Source organism: Ochotona princeps, chromosome 27 (assembly GCF_030435755.1).
Source record: "Ochotona princeps isolate mOchPri1 chromosome 27, mOchPri1.hap1, whole genome shotgun sequence".
In the NCBI taxonomy this organism is placed as follows: domain Eukaryota; kingdom Metazoa; phylum Chordata; class Mammalia; order Lagomorpha; family Ochotonidae; genus Ochotona; species Ochotona princeps.
This window is the reverse complement of record NC_080858.1, coordinates 1,627,073-1,644,535: the sequence shown is the minus strand read 5'-3', so window position 1 is coordinate 1,644,535 and position 17,463 is coordinate 1,627,073. Positions and strand designations below refer to the sequence as shown.

The following is a 17,463-nucleotide window of genomic DNA, read 5'->3' as shown; positions in this document are numbered from 1 at the left end:
AGGGAGCTGGATGGGAAGTGGAGCTGGCGGGACATGAACCAGTGCCCAGTGTGATCCTGGTGTGTGCAAGGTTAGGATAGTACCAGGCTCACTTTCTTGTATTGTTAACAAACTTTTTCATTTGAAAAGCCGAGTTAACATCTTCCATCGAATGGTTCATTTTCCAAATGGCCACTACTGCTTAGAGTTTGATCAGGAAGAACCCAGGAGCCTAAAAACTTTTTCAGATTTATTTTTTGTTGGAAAGGCAGATTTACACAGACAGGGAGATACAGAGAAAGCTCGGGTTATTAGTCTACTCCCTCATTGGCTGTAAGAGAATCTTCTATGTGTCCCATGTGGGGGCGGGGGCCCTCTTCTGCTGGCTGCCCAGGCCACAAGCAGGAAGCTGAGTGGGAAGTGGAGCAATTGGCTCCCATATGGGATGCTGGCACCACAGGAAGAGGTTTATCCGGCATGTCGCAACACTGGCCCCATTGTACTAATTTTAACACAAAGTGAGCCAATTAGAAGACACTAACTTCTACCATGTTTTGGCGGTGGTAATTTTTTGTTCCAGGAAATCTAGAGACACTGCAAATAGCACCGTTACGAACAAAGCTCCTTTAAAAAAATAAAGCTGAGCATGAAGGGGGGAAAAAAAAGCTGGCCTCAGTGTAGTGAGGAAATCATATCTCAGTGAAGTGTGTGATAATTACTCATACAGAGGAGGGCTGGTGTCATCAGGTCCAGGGACAAGGCGTGGCCCGACAGCGAATCAATGCAGCCCATTTTTTAAAAAGATGTATTTGTTTTTTATTGGAAAGGCAGATAGAGAGGAGAGAGGAAGATCTTCTATCTGCTGTTTCACTCCCCAAGTGACCACAGTGGTCAGAGCTGCGCCGATCTGAAACCAGGAACCTGGAACCTCTTCTGGGTCTCCCACGCGGGTGCAGGGTCCCAAGGCTTTGGGCCGTCCTTGACTGCTTTCCCAGGCCACAAGGAGGGAGCTGGATGGGAAGTGGGGCCGCTGGGATCAGAACCGGCGACCATATGGGATCCTGGCTCTTTCAAAGCAAGAACTTTAGCTGACAGGCTACCGTGCTGGGACCGAGACAGTCCATTTGACAAACATCATGCCGGGGCTCAGTGATGCTTTCTACTTCAAACCGTTTCAGAAACTATATGGAAATGCAACTGCTAAAATGGTTACATGAATATGGGACTGTGCATATAGTTCTAAAGGAGCAGGAAGATCTCAAAAATGCCTACGTGTTAGCCAGTAACAATCGTAACCGGACACTGAACGATCGGCACTCAAACCTTGAGAGGATCCTCTAGGGTGATCAACTTGGCTAACTGATGATGATGGAGGAATTCCTAAAGGTCAATTTTTAAAGGGGTACACACGACAGGAGTCCTGGCGTGTTAAGATTTTTTTTTTAAAGATTTATTCATTTTTATTACAGCCAGATATACACAGAGGAGGAAAGACAGAGAGGAAGATCTTCCGTCCAATGATTCACTCCCCAAGTGAGCCGCAACGGGCCGATGCGCGCCGATCTGATGCCGGGAACCTGGACCCTCTTCCGGGTCTCCCACGCGGGTGCAGGGTCCCAATGCATTGGGCCGTCTTCCACTGCTTTCCCAGGCCACAAGCAGGGAGCTGGATGGGAAGTGGAGCTGCTGGGATTAGAACCGGCGCCCATATGGGATCCCGGGGCTTTCAAGGCGAGGACTTTAGCCGTTAGGCCACACCGCCGGGCCCCCTGGTGTGTTAAGATTACAGCTAACTGTTACAAATGTAGGTGCTTGGTACCTGTCCTCTCTGGTCTCTTAACAAAATGATCATTTGTAATTTGCAGTTCAGGCAAGTGTAAACTACCACCTGTTTCTAACCACCTGCAACCAGTGGCAGGCTGGAGTGGTCCCACCCACCCCGCCATTGCCTTGACTGGACTCTCACCTGCCTCCTCCACCCCCAGTCTACCCCAGACGCTAGAGAAAGACGAAAACTTAATGCACCATACAATCCCAACTTTCTGAAGGCAGAAACCTGTACGAGTCACGTGGCAAGGACACGGTGGGAAGGGGTTGGCAGAATGATGTGTCCCTGACTTGTGGCAGCATCGCGAGGGCCAGTTCTGCAAATCTTTTGCCTTTCTCCACACGGTATGAACCAGCAGCAGCAGTACCGGGTGCAGTGCCGCCCCGCGCCCCTCCAATCCTCATGGATTCTTGATGAACTGGAATCAGGCTTCCCCGAGTGATGATGGGGTGGCTTACTTCAAAGCCTTTGTTCACACAGGAACCTGGATTCGTCTTGATGATAAAAGTGACACACAGACACACACACACACACACACCACAGCCTTGCTATTTTAAGATTGTACTTTATACAAAATAACCAGTTCATATGGAAATAAATCTACAGACCTCCAAGGATCAAAAAGCTTTTTAAAAAGTTCTCTTAAAAAAACAAAAATTATCCAACGCACAATATTGAACTAACTATTGAGGTACGTGTCGCTCTCGGTAAAGCGGGAAATCAGCAGAGCACGACAAAATAGACACACTACAAAAATAAATAGCACCCCCCTTCCAGAGCGGCCGGGAACGTTCCACAAGGCGCAGAGCCTCTGCAGCAAGAGCAGACTCCCCGGGCTCCCAGGAGCTGTAAGAAGGCAGCAGAGTGAGGTACCTGAGCCCCAGGGAAGGAAGGCAAGGGCTCCCACAGTCCCGGCACAGGGGCCAGGATCCCGGTCCCTCTGGCCATGTCTGTGGCCGGCTCCTACTGCGTCTACCCCTTTTCAAACCCACGCAGGACAATCATCAGGCTAGCAGGCGTTTCTAGTGAAAGAGTTAGGATTAGGGCAAGGGGCAGAGTTCAAGCCACGTCCAAGGACAGTCCTGCTGCATTCCAACCTAGCAGACAGAACCAACGCTCGACCTCGCTCTGAGAAGGGAAGGGGCCCTGTTCATCCACCTCCATTTTTTCCAGAGGGCAAGTGCAGCAAGCTCAGTGTTGTAAGGCAGTCCAACCCGCTGGAAGAGAAAAGGCGCCTGGTTCCTCCTGCCACAGCATGGCAGAGTTCCCCCAGGACCTCGCACTGGAAAACTCTAACCCATGGAACGCATCTGCCTGAGGGACAATGAAAAAACGGGACCGGATCAACAAACACAAAGGGGCAATAACGCTGGAAAAGTCCAAGCCCTGCTGTCATCTCTCGCCTCTACAAGGTGGGGTGCTCTGGAGTCACGTCAAGATTCAGATAGCGCGGGGATGTGCGGTTCAGTAGCCCCGTGACATTTCCAGCGAGGCCACAGGAGCAGTGAAAAATAAGTCCACCAAGCAGTGTGCATTCAGACCTTACTTCTGACGGTTGTGGTGACAACACCGGGACTGGGTGTGTCTGGGTGGTACATTTCTTGATGCCAGTAGGAACTGGCATAAGTAATGACGACAACACAGCAGATAAATGTGGCATAACGATAATGAACGGCTGGCCACGAGGAGCACTTTCAAGGGCCTAGGCCGTATTAGCAAAGTTTGATTAAAAGGAGGGGCATAGGTCTTCAGAACATATAAAAATACACGATTGTGAAGAGGGCTGCTTTCTGATATGGCTCCGCAAGAATCAAAGTACTGTTCATCACGGCGCGTGCGCTGCCACAAGAAGGAAGCCAACCTGTTGAAGAAATGGGGTGGCTGGGTTGTGAAAACAAAAATCCTGATAATTTATCCTTCATACGCTTCCATCATTGTTCTGACAGTAGCTCTCGTTACTTTTGAAATAAGCAGATTCTGATGTGCAAGAAATGAAAGTCAGAACTCTTCCCGCAGATTCTCTTTCCTTGGGCCTCCAAGCAAGGACCTCGCTAAGCACCTGGCTACGGCGTCAACAGGTGTGACACGTTCCTAGGCGTCCCTGGAGCTCAGCCTCCCCCTTCTGGGGAACACTGAGAAGCTGGCACCAGGGACAAGGGGACAGTGACGACCTACAATGGAAGATGTCTTTCCACCCTGAGAGCAGACAATTTCAGGAATATCCTTACTTGCTGCTTCCTAAGCCTAACGCACAACCACCAATTCCCTAATGAAAAGATGGCGAATGCATTTGCCTCTGCTTTAAGACACTTGGAAAAAAGAAGTGCTACAGGAGGAGGAGGAAGAGGAGGCAAGACAGACTGCTTGGGGGTGGGGGGGAAGCAGGTCAGAGGTTCACAGTCGCTTCGGGCCATGGGTTCAGCTCTGCTCTTCCCAGACAGGCGAGGCCTGGGGAGGGAGCAATGGACCTGCAATGAACGACCTCACCCACAGAGGACGCTGTTGCTGTTGTTCACAGTGTTATCATTTAATACAGTAGTTCAGTTCCCTGTTGCTTGTCCCTAGTATTTTCTCATGTTTACAAATGGAAATTAAAAGGAAATCAGATACTCCCCACCCCCTACTGTTTATAGCATCTAAAGAAACAGTAACAGGGCAGTGGTGGAAGGGGCTGGGAGAGGGAGGAGCCAGGGTTCCCTGGAGCAGGCACACACACCCTGCTATCACTGTAGCACCTTGGGGAGAGGCCCTGTGGTTACTTTCCTGAAGAAGTTAAGAGGGCTCTCGCTCAAACCGATTTCAACACAGAAAGACAAAAGGTTAGGTGGCCAGATGCTCCGGGCCCAGGCCAGGTCTACCTGGTCCCCAAACTAGCCGATTTTCTTCTGTCCCCTGCTTCTGCAGCAGCATAGAAACTCAAGAACCAAAGCTCTGACCCAAAGGCGGGTAGAGACCTATCTATAAATCTGACTTTTTCACTTCCCTAACCCACACTGTGCCCATGACAGCTTTCGATCAAGAATTCCAAAGGAGAACGGAGACTCCCAAGCTCAACCCATCTGCGAACAACAAACTTAGCATGGGAATCTCAAGAGAAAATTTTCTATTTCTGTTCATCCCATCACTCAGCCATCAGTGTTGTCTACCCTTAGCACCAACATGACATTTAAAAAGCATCCGCTTCCTGCCGAGCGTCTCCATCGCAATGAAGCTGGTGCCTTGGGGCCCACTCTGCCAGGGCTCCCCATCCCAATGGAGCGGTGCCTTGGGGCCCATATCTCTCATGTGGTTGCTTCTGATGTTTCCTTGCTCACCGGCAGGATGTGGCGAGCATGACAGATGTATGTTTCATCAGGGACAAGAGACCCAGAGGGAAAGCTTCCAACTGACCCCTTCTTGCAGGTGAACTTCAAAGAAATCGGGGCAGGTTGGTATCATTAAGGCATTTCTATGATCCCAAAAGCATGCTTCCAAGTACGTCTCTACAAGAATCTTGTACTTTTAGAACATATCCCTTCGTTTCCTTTGTCCCCGTCACCTTCTTTGTTGGCTATTCAACAGTTACAACATGGGGCCTACCTTTGGTGACGTCACCTGAACTAAAACACAGAGTGCTAAGCAGGGAGAATCCAGTGTTAACTCACTTCCGAAACGGTAATAAAGTAATACTGAAAAACGTCTCCTATCACAGATAACAACAAATGATTTCCAAGAACTGTTCTTGAGAGCTATTTCAAATCACAACTGGTTTTTACTATGATTCCTTTAAAACGAATAAAAACTATATATAATGGCATATTCCTAAATTCAAATTGTAAGTCTACAGAATCATTTTCCTATTTGAACTTGTGCAATTTGTTCCTTGACGCTAACATGCACAAACCTGAGTAGTCACACCCGAAGTGTGGTTGGTGCCAGAAAGCCTGGTGTGCCGTCGCCCGGGTCACAGCCGCGACAGGCCTGTGAAGGACGTTGTCAATGTGATCACTGAAGTGTCACAGTGAGCCAGGTCCCCATCCTGGTTACGACTGTCTGGTGGAGGAAGCGCCGGGCGGCTCACCTGCAGGCACGCAGCCTCCCCAGGGAGCAGCAAGCCAGCTGGGGGACAGGCCTAACTACAGTCTGCCGAGCTCACTGCAAAGGTCTCCAGTGGACGAAAGGCTGGTTGGCCACTAAGGAAAGCACAGTGAGGCGCAAGGCTAAACCTTTCCTACCCTTTTCTCCAGCTCCCAGGGTGTATGTTTTGTGATGTGATTGTAAACAAGTGAAAGATCACTCCAGTGCTCTGTGTGACCCCCAGGGTCAGGAATCCCATTTCTTCCAAGCCCCTCCCCCGACTTTATGTACAATACATTCACCTCCAACAGAAATTAGTTTAAAAGGCAACATGAAAATTCTGTAAACTGGACCCAGCTTGAAAAATATTAATACTACGCATAGTCCCCTTCCCCAAATAGATTACCTGAGTTTAGCTGCTCATGAACATTTAAGAAACACCACGCCACTCTTCTGTAAGTCCCTCCCCCCAAGCCACAAACGATTTTCCCTGAACAAAAGTCTCGAGCTGCGGAGAAGCCAGCAGCAAGCAGTTCCGGGTCCACCTGTTCTTCCTGGCCGTGCACGGCAGCTCTGCAGGCCATCTCTCGGGAGGCGCTGTCTCTAAGTGTGTGCTTGTCAAGGCCCGGGGAGTGGCTCCAGCTCCTGAGGGCATGCGGCGACTCACTGTGGAAGGGCGATGGACAGGGCCAGAGCTGGGCCAGAATCGCTCACTCCCCTGGAATCTCCACATTCAGTCTTCATGTGCAGCTTTTCATTGGCTTGGGGGTCGCTTCCTCCTTGGACTAGCTCTGAGACAGACCAAATAAAGGAATTTTAAACAAATCTTACACATCGTATTGTTGAAAATCATCAAATACCAAAGAGAGCTGTGTGCACCGCTCGACACAATCTCCCCGCCCTCTGCCACCAGGCCTGGACACGGCAGCTGTTGGGCATCTGGCACACCAGCTCAGAGTCCCGGGGAAGGAAGCAGGTGAGAGTCGGGAGGCAGAAACAAGCGAAGCAGCACGGAGGAGGAACCCCACGTACCCCAAGACCCGAGTGCAAGGGAACACTTGGGAGGACCGACCACAGCAAACGAGAGACGGTGGAGAGTTTGGAAAACCGCTGTTTGCCACTTACAAACAGCAACAAGGAAAGCACGGGAACAGTGCATGACAAATGACCTCCCCAGCACGAAGGGGACCGGAAGCAGAGGGCCTTCGTGACTCACTGTACCTCACTGCCTACCTTACCTGAAGCACTTCTGAGGAAAAGTCCCTGAGTTAACAGGACACCACATCCTGAGCAGAGCAGTAAGGTCACACAGGAGTTCAACTGGAGATCTTGTATGCACTGCCCCCTGATGCTCCTTAGGGATACACACGGGTGAAGTCTGCCAAGATCCTACAGCAGAGCCTGGCACAGTGGTGTGAATGTCGCTCAGGACATTGGCATTCTGTACGGGACTGCCAGGATTTGAATCTCGGCTCTGTTCCGACTCTGGCTTCCTGCCAGTGTGCGCCGTGAGAAGCACCGGGTGATGACTCGGACACTTGGGCTTGCGCCACACGCGACACACAGGGATGAGCTCCTGGCTCTGGCCTCGCGGTGGTTGTTGTGGGGCATGTGAGGAGTGAGTGAAATAAGGGTCGTTCTCTTTCTCTACTTCCTCGCATACAGAAATTCCCAAATCTGAACACAGCTCTTTCCAAGCACTCACCTGATCCAGAGGAAGTGTGGCGGGCTTGTGTGGGGGCAGCTCTTCCTGGGCCGGGCTCTTTGGGAATGAGGACTGTGACTGGGCTGGGTACATCTGCATTCTACGAGCAGAGGAAAGCAGCAGTTACAAATTACGTAGACCAACAACCACAAGGGAGGTAAACACACGCATGAATTATCTGGCTGATCGAAGCTAGCCGCATCACTACTGCAATAAACTGACGTGGTCTCCCGAGAGCCCACGGGGTGCCTGCATTTGTTCTTGACCAAAGTGTCAGAGGAAAACCTGGACTGCTTTTACAGATTGTTATTAAAAAAAAGAGACTAAGCGGACAATTAACACATGCAAATACCTGAGCTGAGATCAGAAGCAAAGAACAAAGAAAGCTCTACAACATGTTAGTGACAATGAAGGGGATTATTAGTAGGAACCACCAGTACTTGCAGAGGAGGGCTGAAGGGTCACCCAAGTCCTGTGATTTCTTTCTCAATGGTTTAAAGAGAAAGACAAAGGATAGCAGGAGACATGTTGGGCAGGGAAAAGGATTTGATGGAGAGATGCCAAGTGGCATGATGCGGAGGCCTCCCGGGAATCTGCTGAACAGGACTGATTCCATGAGGAGACTGTTTAACTACAATGCAAGCAACGATATTTGCCTCTTTATTTGTAAGGCAGGTGACAGGCACATGCGTGTACACACACACACACACACACACACACACACACACACAGCCCATTTGCTGGTTTACTGTTTGAAAATGTTCCACATGTCACATCACCTCACTAAATATTAGAAGCCTTGAGGATTTTTTTAAATTCAAAAAAAAAAAAAAAATCTTACTTAGTTGATTAGGGTACAAAGGGTCAAGGGCTACACGAAAGTGGGTAATACCACTGTTTCCACACTAATATCATCATTTTTTCCCCCTGTATCTGGGGTCAAGGGAGAAACAAAGGGAGAAGCCCCACCCAGCCTCCCACCCGTGGGGTTATTTATTTACTTCTAGATAAATCTAGTCTTCACTGTCGGGGAAAGAAACTTCAACATTACACATGCTCTCCTCGGCCGCTTTGAGCAGACCCATCTACTGTGGTCAGTGTGTCTGAATTCGGCAGCAAGGGCGACAGCCTCTGGCTACAGCTTTCAAACGCCAGGTACCAAAATCTAAATAAAAATTGAATCCAGTTCCACACAGATGTGCCTGAACAGGCGGTGGGAAGCGGTCCGCGTCCTTGGGCCTCTGCATCCAGGCTCCTGACTTGACCTGCTCCAGCCCCAACAGCAGTGGTTGCTTATTCTAACTCTGCCTTTTACATCAATAAATCTTAGAAGATAAACGAAGCTTCCCTTCATTCCTAAGGGCCACTTTTGTCACAAATAATGTGTCTATAGCTCCCCAACCTCCCCCCACCACCAGCATACACCAAAAACCCCACAAAATCTTCCTACCCTGATGGTCTGTACACTTCCTGGAAAGGTCCCCTCACTCCACCTCCAGTGCCGACTGGTTCCATCATTACAGCTTGAAAGTGACCCGGTAGGCCCTCTTCCTGACATCGAAAGAGGGGTCTTTCCTGAGAGAGGCCATTGGGTTGGGCAACCGCAGGCTGGTGAGGTGGGGCAGTGGCTACAGGGGAAGAGTACACCCTGGGCTGAAAGTGACTGGCTGGGCGCTGAGGTGTATAGGAAGGCGCTGTCTGTAGCATCATACCCTGGGCTGGGAAAGCCGAGGGACCAAAACCAATCCCTGAACCCAAAGGTGGAGGGGCAGTTCCGTAAAGATATTCGCTGGTTGATAATGAATTCTGTCGTTTGGTAGCTGCGTTGTGGTTGTCTAGGTCTAAAAATTCTTTGGGACTCTCTGGCCCCTCCATAGATTCATCCAGCTTTTCTTCCTCTGGACCAAGACTCTGCCCATCATTTGGGACAACTTTAGCAGCTACTGCATCCATTGGAGTTGGGGAAGTTAAGGCAGCATTCAATGTCTCACAACCTTGCAGATGAGGCATGGCACTCTTATCTGAGAAGAGGGAGCGGGCTGGGGGAGGCTCTCTGGCTGGGGGGCCACCTGGGCTTCCCTGGGGATGGAGAGGTCTCTGCCAGTCAGAGAAGCCCTGGGGACAGACGTAGTAAGGAGTTCGTTGGTAGTGATGGTAGGCAGGTTGAGGTGGTGGCTGGTAGGAGTAGCGCATGCCATGGGGGGCACGGTACCGGGGAAAGACGCCAGCATGAGGGCTGTTAGACTGAAAGCCCCCAGGGGGGAAATGCTGAGGGTGTGAGGCCGAGCTTGTCCCTCCCATCAGGGGACCCAAACCCTGCAGGCCTGAGCTGAGGTGGTAATGGGTGCCTGAATTTGGGTATTCCAGGCTAGGCACGTACAGGGGAGGGAACTGGCTGACAGAGCTGCCCATCAAATTGCTGTCTGTGTTGGGAGGTGTGGTCGCATTGTGTCCTGAGCACGGCAGGGTCTCCTGGCCCGTTTTGCCTCTGGGGCAAAGGGGCTTTTCAGACCCACTGCCCCCATGGCCTTTCCCTTCAGACCCACAAGGAGACGCTTCGCCCAGGACTCCATTCTCAGGGAGGTCTCTCCTACACCCTGGGGTGGCTGGTTGACTGTAGATGCTGTCAGTAGGCCAGGCGCTCTTGCCCTTGGTTGCTTTACAGTTGTCCACGGAGTCGGAGGAGTTGCTTTTGAGCTCCAGACCCTCTGTGTCCCTTTGCTGAGGTGAATCCTGCCTGGAGCAGCCAGTCTGCAGGGGAGGTGTGGGGTGAGGTAGTGGGGTGAGGTACACGCCCTCGGAAGCGCCGACACTTGCTGCTTTCTCATCCAATCCTTGCACAGGCTCTGCTGCAAAGAACAACGGAAAACAAAATGACAGCATTAACAGACATAGCAATGAAAACAGGACACGCAGGTGCCGGGGGTTGATATGTGGCAATTTAAACCTTAACTAAACAGAGTTCTTACAGGACCACAATGTTGGGGGGGGGCCCTGCAGGTTCCCTTTGACAGGCCCAGTGGCAAAACAGCAATTCAATTGCTACTCCTAAGATCTGCCAAAAGGTAGACATGTCCTTGGCTTCCCTTTTCAGTGTTGTGGCAATCGGATTCATGTTTCATGGTAAACTGCAGGGTAAAACCTAGCATGAGAGTATGGCTATTATTACAGCTGTTGGCCAAGCCGGAAAGTTTGGAAAATTGACACAATGACAAGGACCCGTGTAGGATGGACATATGTCTGATTTTTATCACACTAGAATATAAACTCGAGGGACGGGCCTGTATGCTTAGTAGTGAAGATGCCAGCATCTCCTAAGTGCCCAACTTCAACACTTCGAGTTCCTGTCTCTAGCTCAGGGAGCTGAATTCCTGTCAAGTCACATGGGGAATCTCAACTCCAGTCCAGCCCTGCCCAGCTTGGGTTTTGATGGTCATTTAGGGAATTAGAAGACAGAAGGGCTCTTTTTTTTTGCAGAAGAAAACAAGCTGCACAAATTAGGGTCTCAATAAGTATCTGTCTAGTGACCAAATGTATCGATCTTATTTAGACGTCTTGGAAAACAAGATGCTACAACACATGCCTCCAATTTAACAGATTAAACCCTCAATTCTGATTCTTGATTAACATTTCAGATTCTTTGAAATCACCTTTCTAGAGTATTTTCAGAAGGGCAGAGCTACCTGGATGTCATTAAAATATGAATCTGGACAGAAAGGATAAGATTAAAGAGTCATCAACCAATCTGAAAGAATGACTACTCTCAGACTATATGTGAATGTAACTGGATTTACAGGTCAAAAGCAGAAATCACAATGAACATTACGAGCTATTAAAAAAAAAATACTGTTTATTTTTACCAGAGAGGCAGATTTACAAAGGACACTCCCTCCAAGTGTAAGCTCTAATGCCGTTAAGTTTAGCTAGACTCTTCATTGCTAAAGTCCCCAGGGGTGCAGTGGGTTAACCCACCACCTAAGATGGCAGCATCTTAGCAGAGTGCTGGTTTCGGTTCTAACTGCTCCACTTCCAATCTCCATCTGCCAACACAGGAGACCTGCCTTCAGTCTGCTCCAGCCCTGGCCATGTAGCCACGTGGGAGAGTAAAGCAATGGATTGAAAATCTCTCTCTCTACCTGCCGATCCTCAACCAACAACTCTGCCTTTTAAATAAATCTCAAGATCAAAACAAAAAGTGCAAGTGCCTCTTATCTTTTACTTGTGCAGTGACGAAAATCATGCACAACACATACTAGACATACATCCCAGCAGGAACATTTATCCCTTCCGGTTTAATGCTCACTCTTAAAAAAAAAAAAGATTTACTTTCTAATTAGAACGGCAGATCAGATATATGGAGCGAAGGAGAGACTAGAAAAAGATCTTCCATTTGCTGGTTCACTGCAACAGCCACAGCTGAGCTAACCCAAAGCCAGGAGCCAGGAGTTTCTTCCAGGTTTCCCATGCAGGTGCGGTGTCCCAAGAACCTGGGTCATTCTCCACTGCTTTCCCAGGCCACAAGCAGGGATATCTAGATGGAAAGTGGAGTAGCCAGGACATGAACTGGTGCCCATATGGGATCCTGGCACTGCGGGTGTTCACTTCTTTTAAAAGGAACTGGTTCCAGAACTGGCTGCTTCCACTCCTGAGCCGGAGCCCTGCTCGTGCCCTTGGGCTCTCTGGCACGGCCCAGCCCTGGCTGTTGCGGCCATCTGGGGGCAAACAAGCAGATGGATGATCTTTCTTTGCCACTCATTCTCTTTGGAAAATTTGCCTTTCTAAAAAAAGATCTAGAAAAAAAATAATACAGGCAATATGATACATAGTGGTTAAGAGCAAGGATCCTGGGCCTAGTATGTGCATGGATTGAAATTTCACCTCTACTTATTACCAAATAATCTAATATTTGTATGCCTTGGATAAAAAGTCTCATCAGAGGTAAAAGTCTGTATAGTAACTCAGGATTTATAGACCCAAGTATTATGATTGGTCCAAAACGGAGCAGCTCAAGAGAAAGTGGCTGGAAACCAATTCTGACTTAGTCTAAATAACTTGAAGGGCCAACTGTCGGATGAAAAATGACAATGTCAATTTCCTCATCACCGTCACGCGGCTGTGTCTGGCTGTTACCCTGCGTCCTTCCTGGGTTGCCCAAGGCAGGCCTGGGAGCTGACACACTCACGGACACTGAGTGAGCTGCCTGTGGCTAGGTAGGGCCAGGGAAGTAGGGGGAGGGGTGGCGAGGCACACCTGGTGGGCACACACGGGAGGAGAGCTGCTGCATGGCAATCATCTCGGGACTGTCCATCATGGAGTCCCCTCCTTGCGCACCCCGCAGAGCCTGTGAAGGAGCTCCAAACAGAGAGCCTGGCGCTGGGGCTGGAGGTGGGTGTAGGCGATGTCCAGCAGGCTTACAGGGTGGTCGTATGTACCCTGAAGAAGGAACTCCATGAGGTAGAAAGCTTGATTGTTCAGTCCACTGGTTTGGGGGAACGGGAGGTCTCATCATCCGGGAATCCATCATGTGACCAAGGGCGCGAGGCTGCGGAGAGGGTCCTGGCCCCAAGTGGCCCTTTTCATCGGGCCCCAAGGGTCCTGGGTTTGTAGCACCATGGTTCCCATTCCAGACCGCAGAGTGTACTCGATTCATGTACTTGTACGATCGATACATGTGGCCAGCAGGAATCTCTGGGCTCTCAGGAAAGTTAGCGGATCGGGCTGGAACACCACCATGCCTGGGAGGAACGAATCCTGGCTGGAACTGAGCTGGGGTATACACGCTTCCATCCTGATTGGGGCCACTCATCTGTCCAAGTTGTAAGGATCCAGGATGCGATCCCATGTTAGAAAGGTGTGTTAGTCCCCCACATATTGGCTTCTCTTCAGGTGCACCCAGCCTGGGTCCTCGGTGGTTGTTAATTCCAACTGGAGGCTGGCAATAAGACATGGCAGAAGAATTAACCAGAATCTCAGAATAAGGCAGACCTTATGTGTTTCACCTATTGGAAATGATTTTTTAGAACATGAGGCAATAAATATAACTTGGGAAGACACTGGGGGGCTACAGGGGGTTGCTCCACTATGATCAGCTCTCTGCTCAAAGCAGTGGAGGACAGCCCAAGTCCTTGGGCCCCTGCACCACGTGGGAGGCTGGGAAGAAGCTCCTGGCTCCCAGCTTTGGGTCAACTCAGTTGAGTGAATCAGAGGATAGAAAACCTCTCTCTCTCTGTCTCCTTCTCTGTAAAAATATCTGCCTTTCAAATAAAAATAAATAAATCTTGAGGAGAGAGAGAGAGAGAGGGAGAGGGAGAGAGAGAGATGATATTTCTGAAATGTACCTGCAGGGTCCCTTAATGCCTCCTCCTGCAGAGTAGGTTCCTTACCTGTAGGGCGAAAGGCTGCTGCTGCTGGACAGGCTCTCCAGGGTGTGGTTCTGGGACTCGAGAGGCACCAAACACGTTGCTAGAATCTAAAGCTCGTAGAGGGCCAAATGCTCCTGGGACTGCTGGTCTCTGCAGGGTAGAGCAGACATTAGGTGAGCAGCCAGGCTGTCCTGCAGACATGCTGCTGGGACTACAGGTGCCAACCACCAGGTATCCAGTGCCAGGAGAAGCAAGACGCCGACACAGAACTCACCCAGGTGTGGAACTTACTCCTAAAGAACTGAAGGCGTTTCCCCTCGCTAGGGGAGTCAAGAATAAAATCAAAGCAGCCTCTCAGATGTCCTTGCTGTCACTACCGCCACCAAGCCTTGTGACAACCATATCCTACTGTGTAGTACTTGAGGATAAAGTGTATGTTTCAGGCACTGTCTATCGGCATGCTTCATATACAGAAAGATCACACCTGTCATTTCAGTTTCAGCTTCCATCGAGAAGGGAGGACTTAAATAATTGAGGACTCATTAGTAAATAATTAATGGGGGAAAGAACTCATACATAAAAGTATTTGAACAATGCCAACTTAATAGCCTTTATTTCCCCATCAATTCACTAATGGGGGGGGGTGGGTGGGGAAGTAAAACAGATTTCAATCCACTTCTTACCATCTGGCTAATAAGGGGTGCTTGGTTGGGTGTTCCGCCATACTGCAGAGGCTGAGAAAAGCCACGGCCATTGGACGTGCCCACCTCCTGAGGGGGCTGTGTGGAACTGCTGTTCTGGTCATTTCCGGAAGCGGGGGGCCTGCGGGTAGGGGGCAACGATTTCCCCCCATTTTCTACAGCCTGTTGTTTCTTGCCAGGTCCTTCCGAGTCCCTGGAGCGGGTCCAAACATGGCTCCCACTACTTCGCGCACCCCGATTCCGTTTCTTCTCTCGTTTTTCATCCTCTCGGATCCAGAACTCTTCGTCCGTGTCTCCATCTTCACCAGGAAAATGTTTTGCCATTGCCCGATGGAAACATCTCTCCAAATTGTCAGCCATCTTGGTGTACTCTGTACGAAGACACAGGGACTGACTTCTAGGCCTAAGATCGAAAATTCCCGACAGCACACACGGAAGAATGCAACTAGGGGGTGTGGGTGTTACAGCACAGTGAGCCAAGCTGCCACCTGGGAGCCAACATCCCACACTGGTATGCCTGGGATGGAGTCCTGTCTGTTTTCTGGCAGATCATGAATTCAAGCCAGAGATCAAGATGGGAGTTCCTGCCTGGTCCAGCCCCAGTTATTATCACACATACTTGGGGAGTGAAGTAGTGAATAAATCTCTCTCTGACATTCAAAACAAAGGTGAAAAAAACCCCAAAAAACCCAAAAACAAACCAAAAACACAACTGTGGTAAACCCCATGCTGGACACCAGAGGGAGACAAAGTTGTGCATTTGAGAACCCAAGCTTGTACTGACTCAGCATTATATCAAACCAGTGAACAGTAAAAATCCTTGCAGTCTAAATGCAGAAATGGCAAATGTTCTCGCTGAATTTTTGGTTTCCACACTAATATGTTTTGAGTGTTATCCCGAGTAGCCCCACATTTCAGTACCTGGGGCCACTCGCAGAATACTATGATGACTACTTGGGGTGCTTCCCACCAGCTCCATCCAGGTTCCCTCCTAAGCCACCCAAGCCAGACCCAGACAGACTTCTAGGATGAGAAAGAACCTGAGGCCAGTTGGCCTGGAGCTGGGCTCTTCTTACATCCTGTGGGAACAAGTGTCCCGGCCACACATGGTGACAATGATAAGACATCCCACGGCTTCTAATACTTCTATGTTTCATTAGAGGGTTTTTTTTTTTTAAAGATTTATTTATTTTTATTGGAAAGGCAGATATACAGAGAGTAGAAGAGACAGAGGAAGATCATCTGTTCGATGATTCACTCCCCAAGTGGGCGCAACGGCCAGAGCTGAGCCAATCCGAAGCCAGGAGCCGATTCCAGGTCTCCCACGCGGGTGCAGGGGCCCAAGGCTTTGGGCCATCCTTGACTGCTTTCCCAGGCCACAAGCAGGGAGCTGGATGGGAAGTGGAGCTGCCGGGATTAGAACCGGCGCCCATATGGGATCCCGGTGAGGACTTTAACCGTTACACTATCACGCTGGCCCTTCATGAGAGTCTTCAAGAGAAGATGGAGACAGATAGTATTTGATTCCTCCTCATGGTGTTCAACAGACATGTATCTAGCACCAATTCTTCTCGACTTACCACTGCTTTCCCCGTTATACTTCCGACAGTTCCTAAACATTGTCTTCATATCATTTACGAACTCCTCCTTGGTACAGTATAAACCTCCATTCAATTTCTTTTCCATACTTGAAATATCCATGGGAACCTAAGAGAGGACACGTGAAGTTTTTCATTAAAATATGCTGGACCCAGTGAAACAAAACAAAACAAAACAAAACAAAACAAAAACCAAACACCAAAACTCAAAAAAAAAGACAATCTATATTAAGTAGAATGTCAAAGATAGCCTCTACCTTAATAATCTGATAATAATTAGGAGCATAAGATTCATCCACAGGTTCCAAAAAGGGCCAGGAATCCTTGTGAGCCTTGACCACGTCTACAACTAAGAGCCAAATAAGACAATTTAGTGAACACTTTCACACGGGAATGTATCTGTCAGGAACAAACAGCTGAAGATGTAAACTAACCTTTATACATAGCAGTGAAATCATCGTCCAACTCAAAGCTGTAATCACAAAGCGAGAAATGAATACGGAGTACTTTCTCCTTTTAGACCGAGATCTCAAACAGTGTGATTGGCTTCAGCTCAGCCTCTAAAACTAGTAACACCCATGAGAACAACAGCAAAGTGAATCAAGGATGAGAACGTATTTTTCTTCATCTATAAACGGTAAGACTAGATGATCTAGAACTTTTTTATAGCGTAATGCTCAACTAGATTTTGCTCTCATGAATACTAAACATTCATGCCTTGATTTTCAGTAGTAGGTACATACACAGTGCCTGGCAACTTCACAGGAAATATGTAACATTTGTATTAAAGAGCTGGAGAAAAGAGAGAAAAAGACCCTTGCATAGGCCTATCTACAACATACCTAAAGCAAGGATGGGGAGGAGGAGGGAGGGCCCGCTGTCTATGTGGGAAGAGCTCACAGCTGCCTCGGACAGCTTCTGTCTTCTCAATTTGAAAGGGTGACACTATTACCTGCCATGAGGTGTTGCAGCACATTATCGGTTGCTACCGTGGAAGTCACTTAATACTCACAGGTCCTTGGTCTTTTTCTCCTCCCTCGTGGGCGAGTTGGGATCCAAATGGGAAAGTTCCGGGGGGAGCTCCTTCCCTTGAGCCAGAAGCCATGCCCTTTCTTCCCTGAGCTTTCTCCTCTTGGCTCGATCTACAGTCGACACAAAATGCCACGGGACAAGTGAGCCTCTTCATCTGCTCCGCTGACTACAACCACCTTCCCCGCACACTCACATACTCAGA

General features: G+C 49.2%; 1 protein-coding gene across 2 annotated transcripts in view; it reads right to left on the bottom strand.

Moving 5' to 3' along the window:
• Positions 1 to 6,546: 6,546 nt before the first annotated feature.
• Positions 6,547 to 17,463, bottom strand: part of LOC101530942 (chromatin remodeling regulator CECR2) — a 96,332-nt gene continuing 85,415 nt past the window's right edge. Inside the window, exons 9-18 of one of the 2 annotated variants that reach the window (XM_058656130.1) lie at positions 17,242 to 17,371; positions 16,664 to 16,701; positions 16,487 to 16,578; positions 16,212 to 16,338; positions 14,614 to 15,002; positions 13,952 to 14,080; positions 12,819 to 13,500; positions 9,019 to 10,417; positions 7,569 to 7,668; positions 6,547 to 6,654 (exon numbers count right to left, since the gene is read on the bottom strand). In XM_058656130.1, the coding sequence (XP_058512113.1) occupies positions 6,649 to 6,654; positions 7,569 to 7,668; positions 9,019 to 10,417; positions 12,819 to 13,500; positions 13,952 to 14,080; positions 14,614 to 15,002; positions 16,212 to 16,338; positions 16,487 to 16,578; positions 16,664 to 16,701; positions 17,242 to 17,371 (3,092 nt within the window). In that variant the 3' untranslated portion in view covers positions 6,547 to 6,648. The remainder of the gene's footprint in view (positions 6,655 to 7,568; positions 7,669 to 9,018; positions 10,418 to 12,818; positions 13,501 to 13,951; positions 14,081 to 14,613; positions 15,003 to 16,211; positions 16,339 to 16,486; positions 16,579 to 16,663; positions 16,702 to 17,241; positions 17,372 to 17,463) is intronic. The other variant, XM_058656131.1, reaches the window with a different exon arrangement.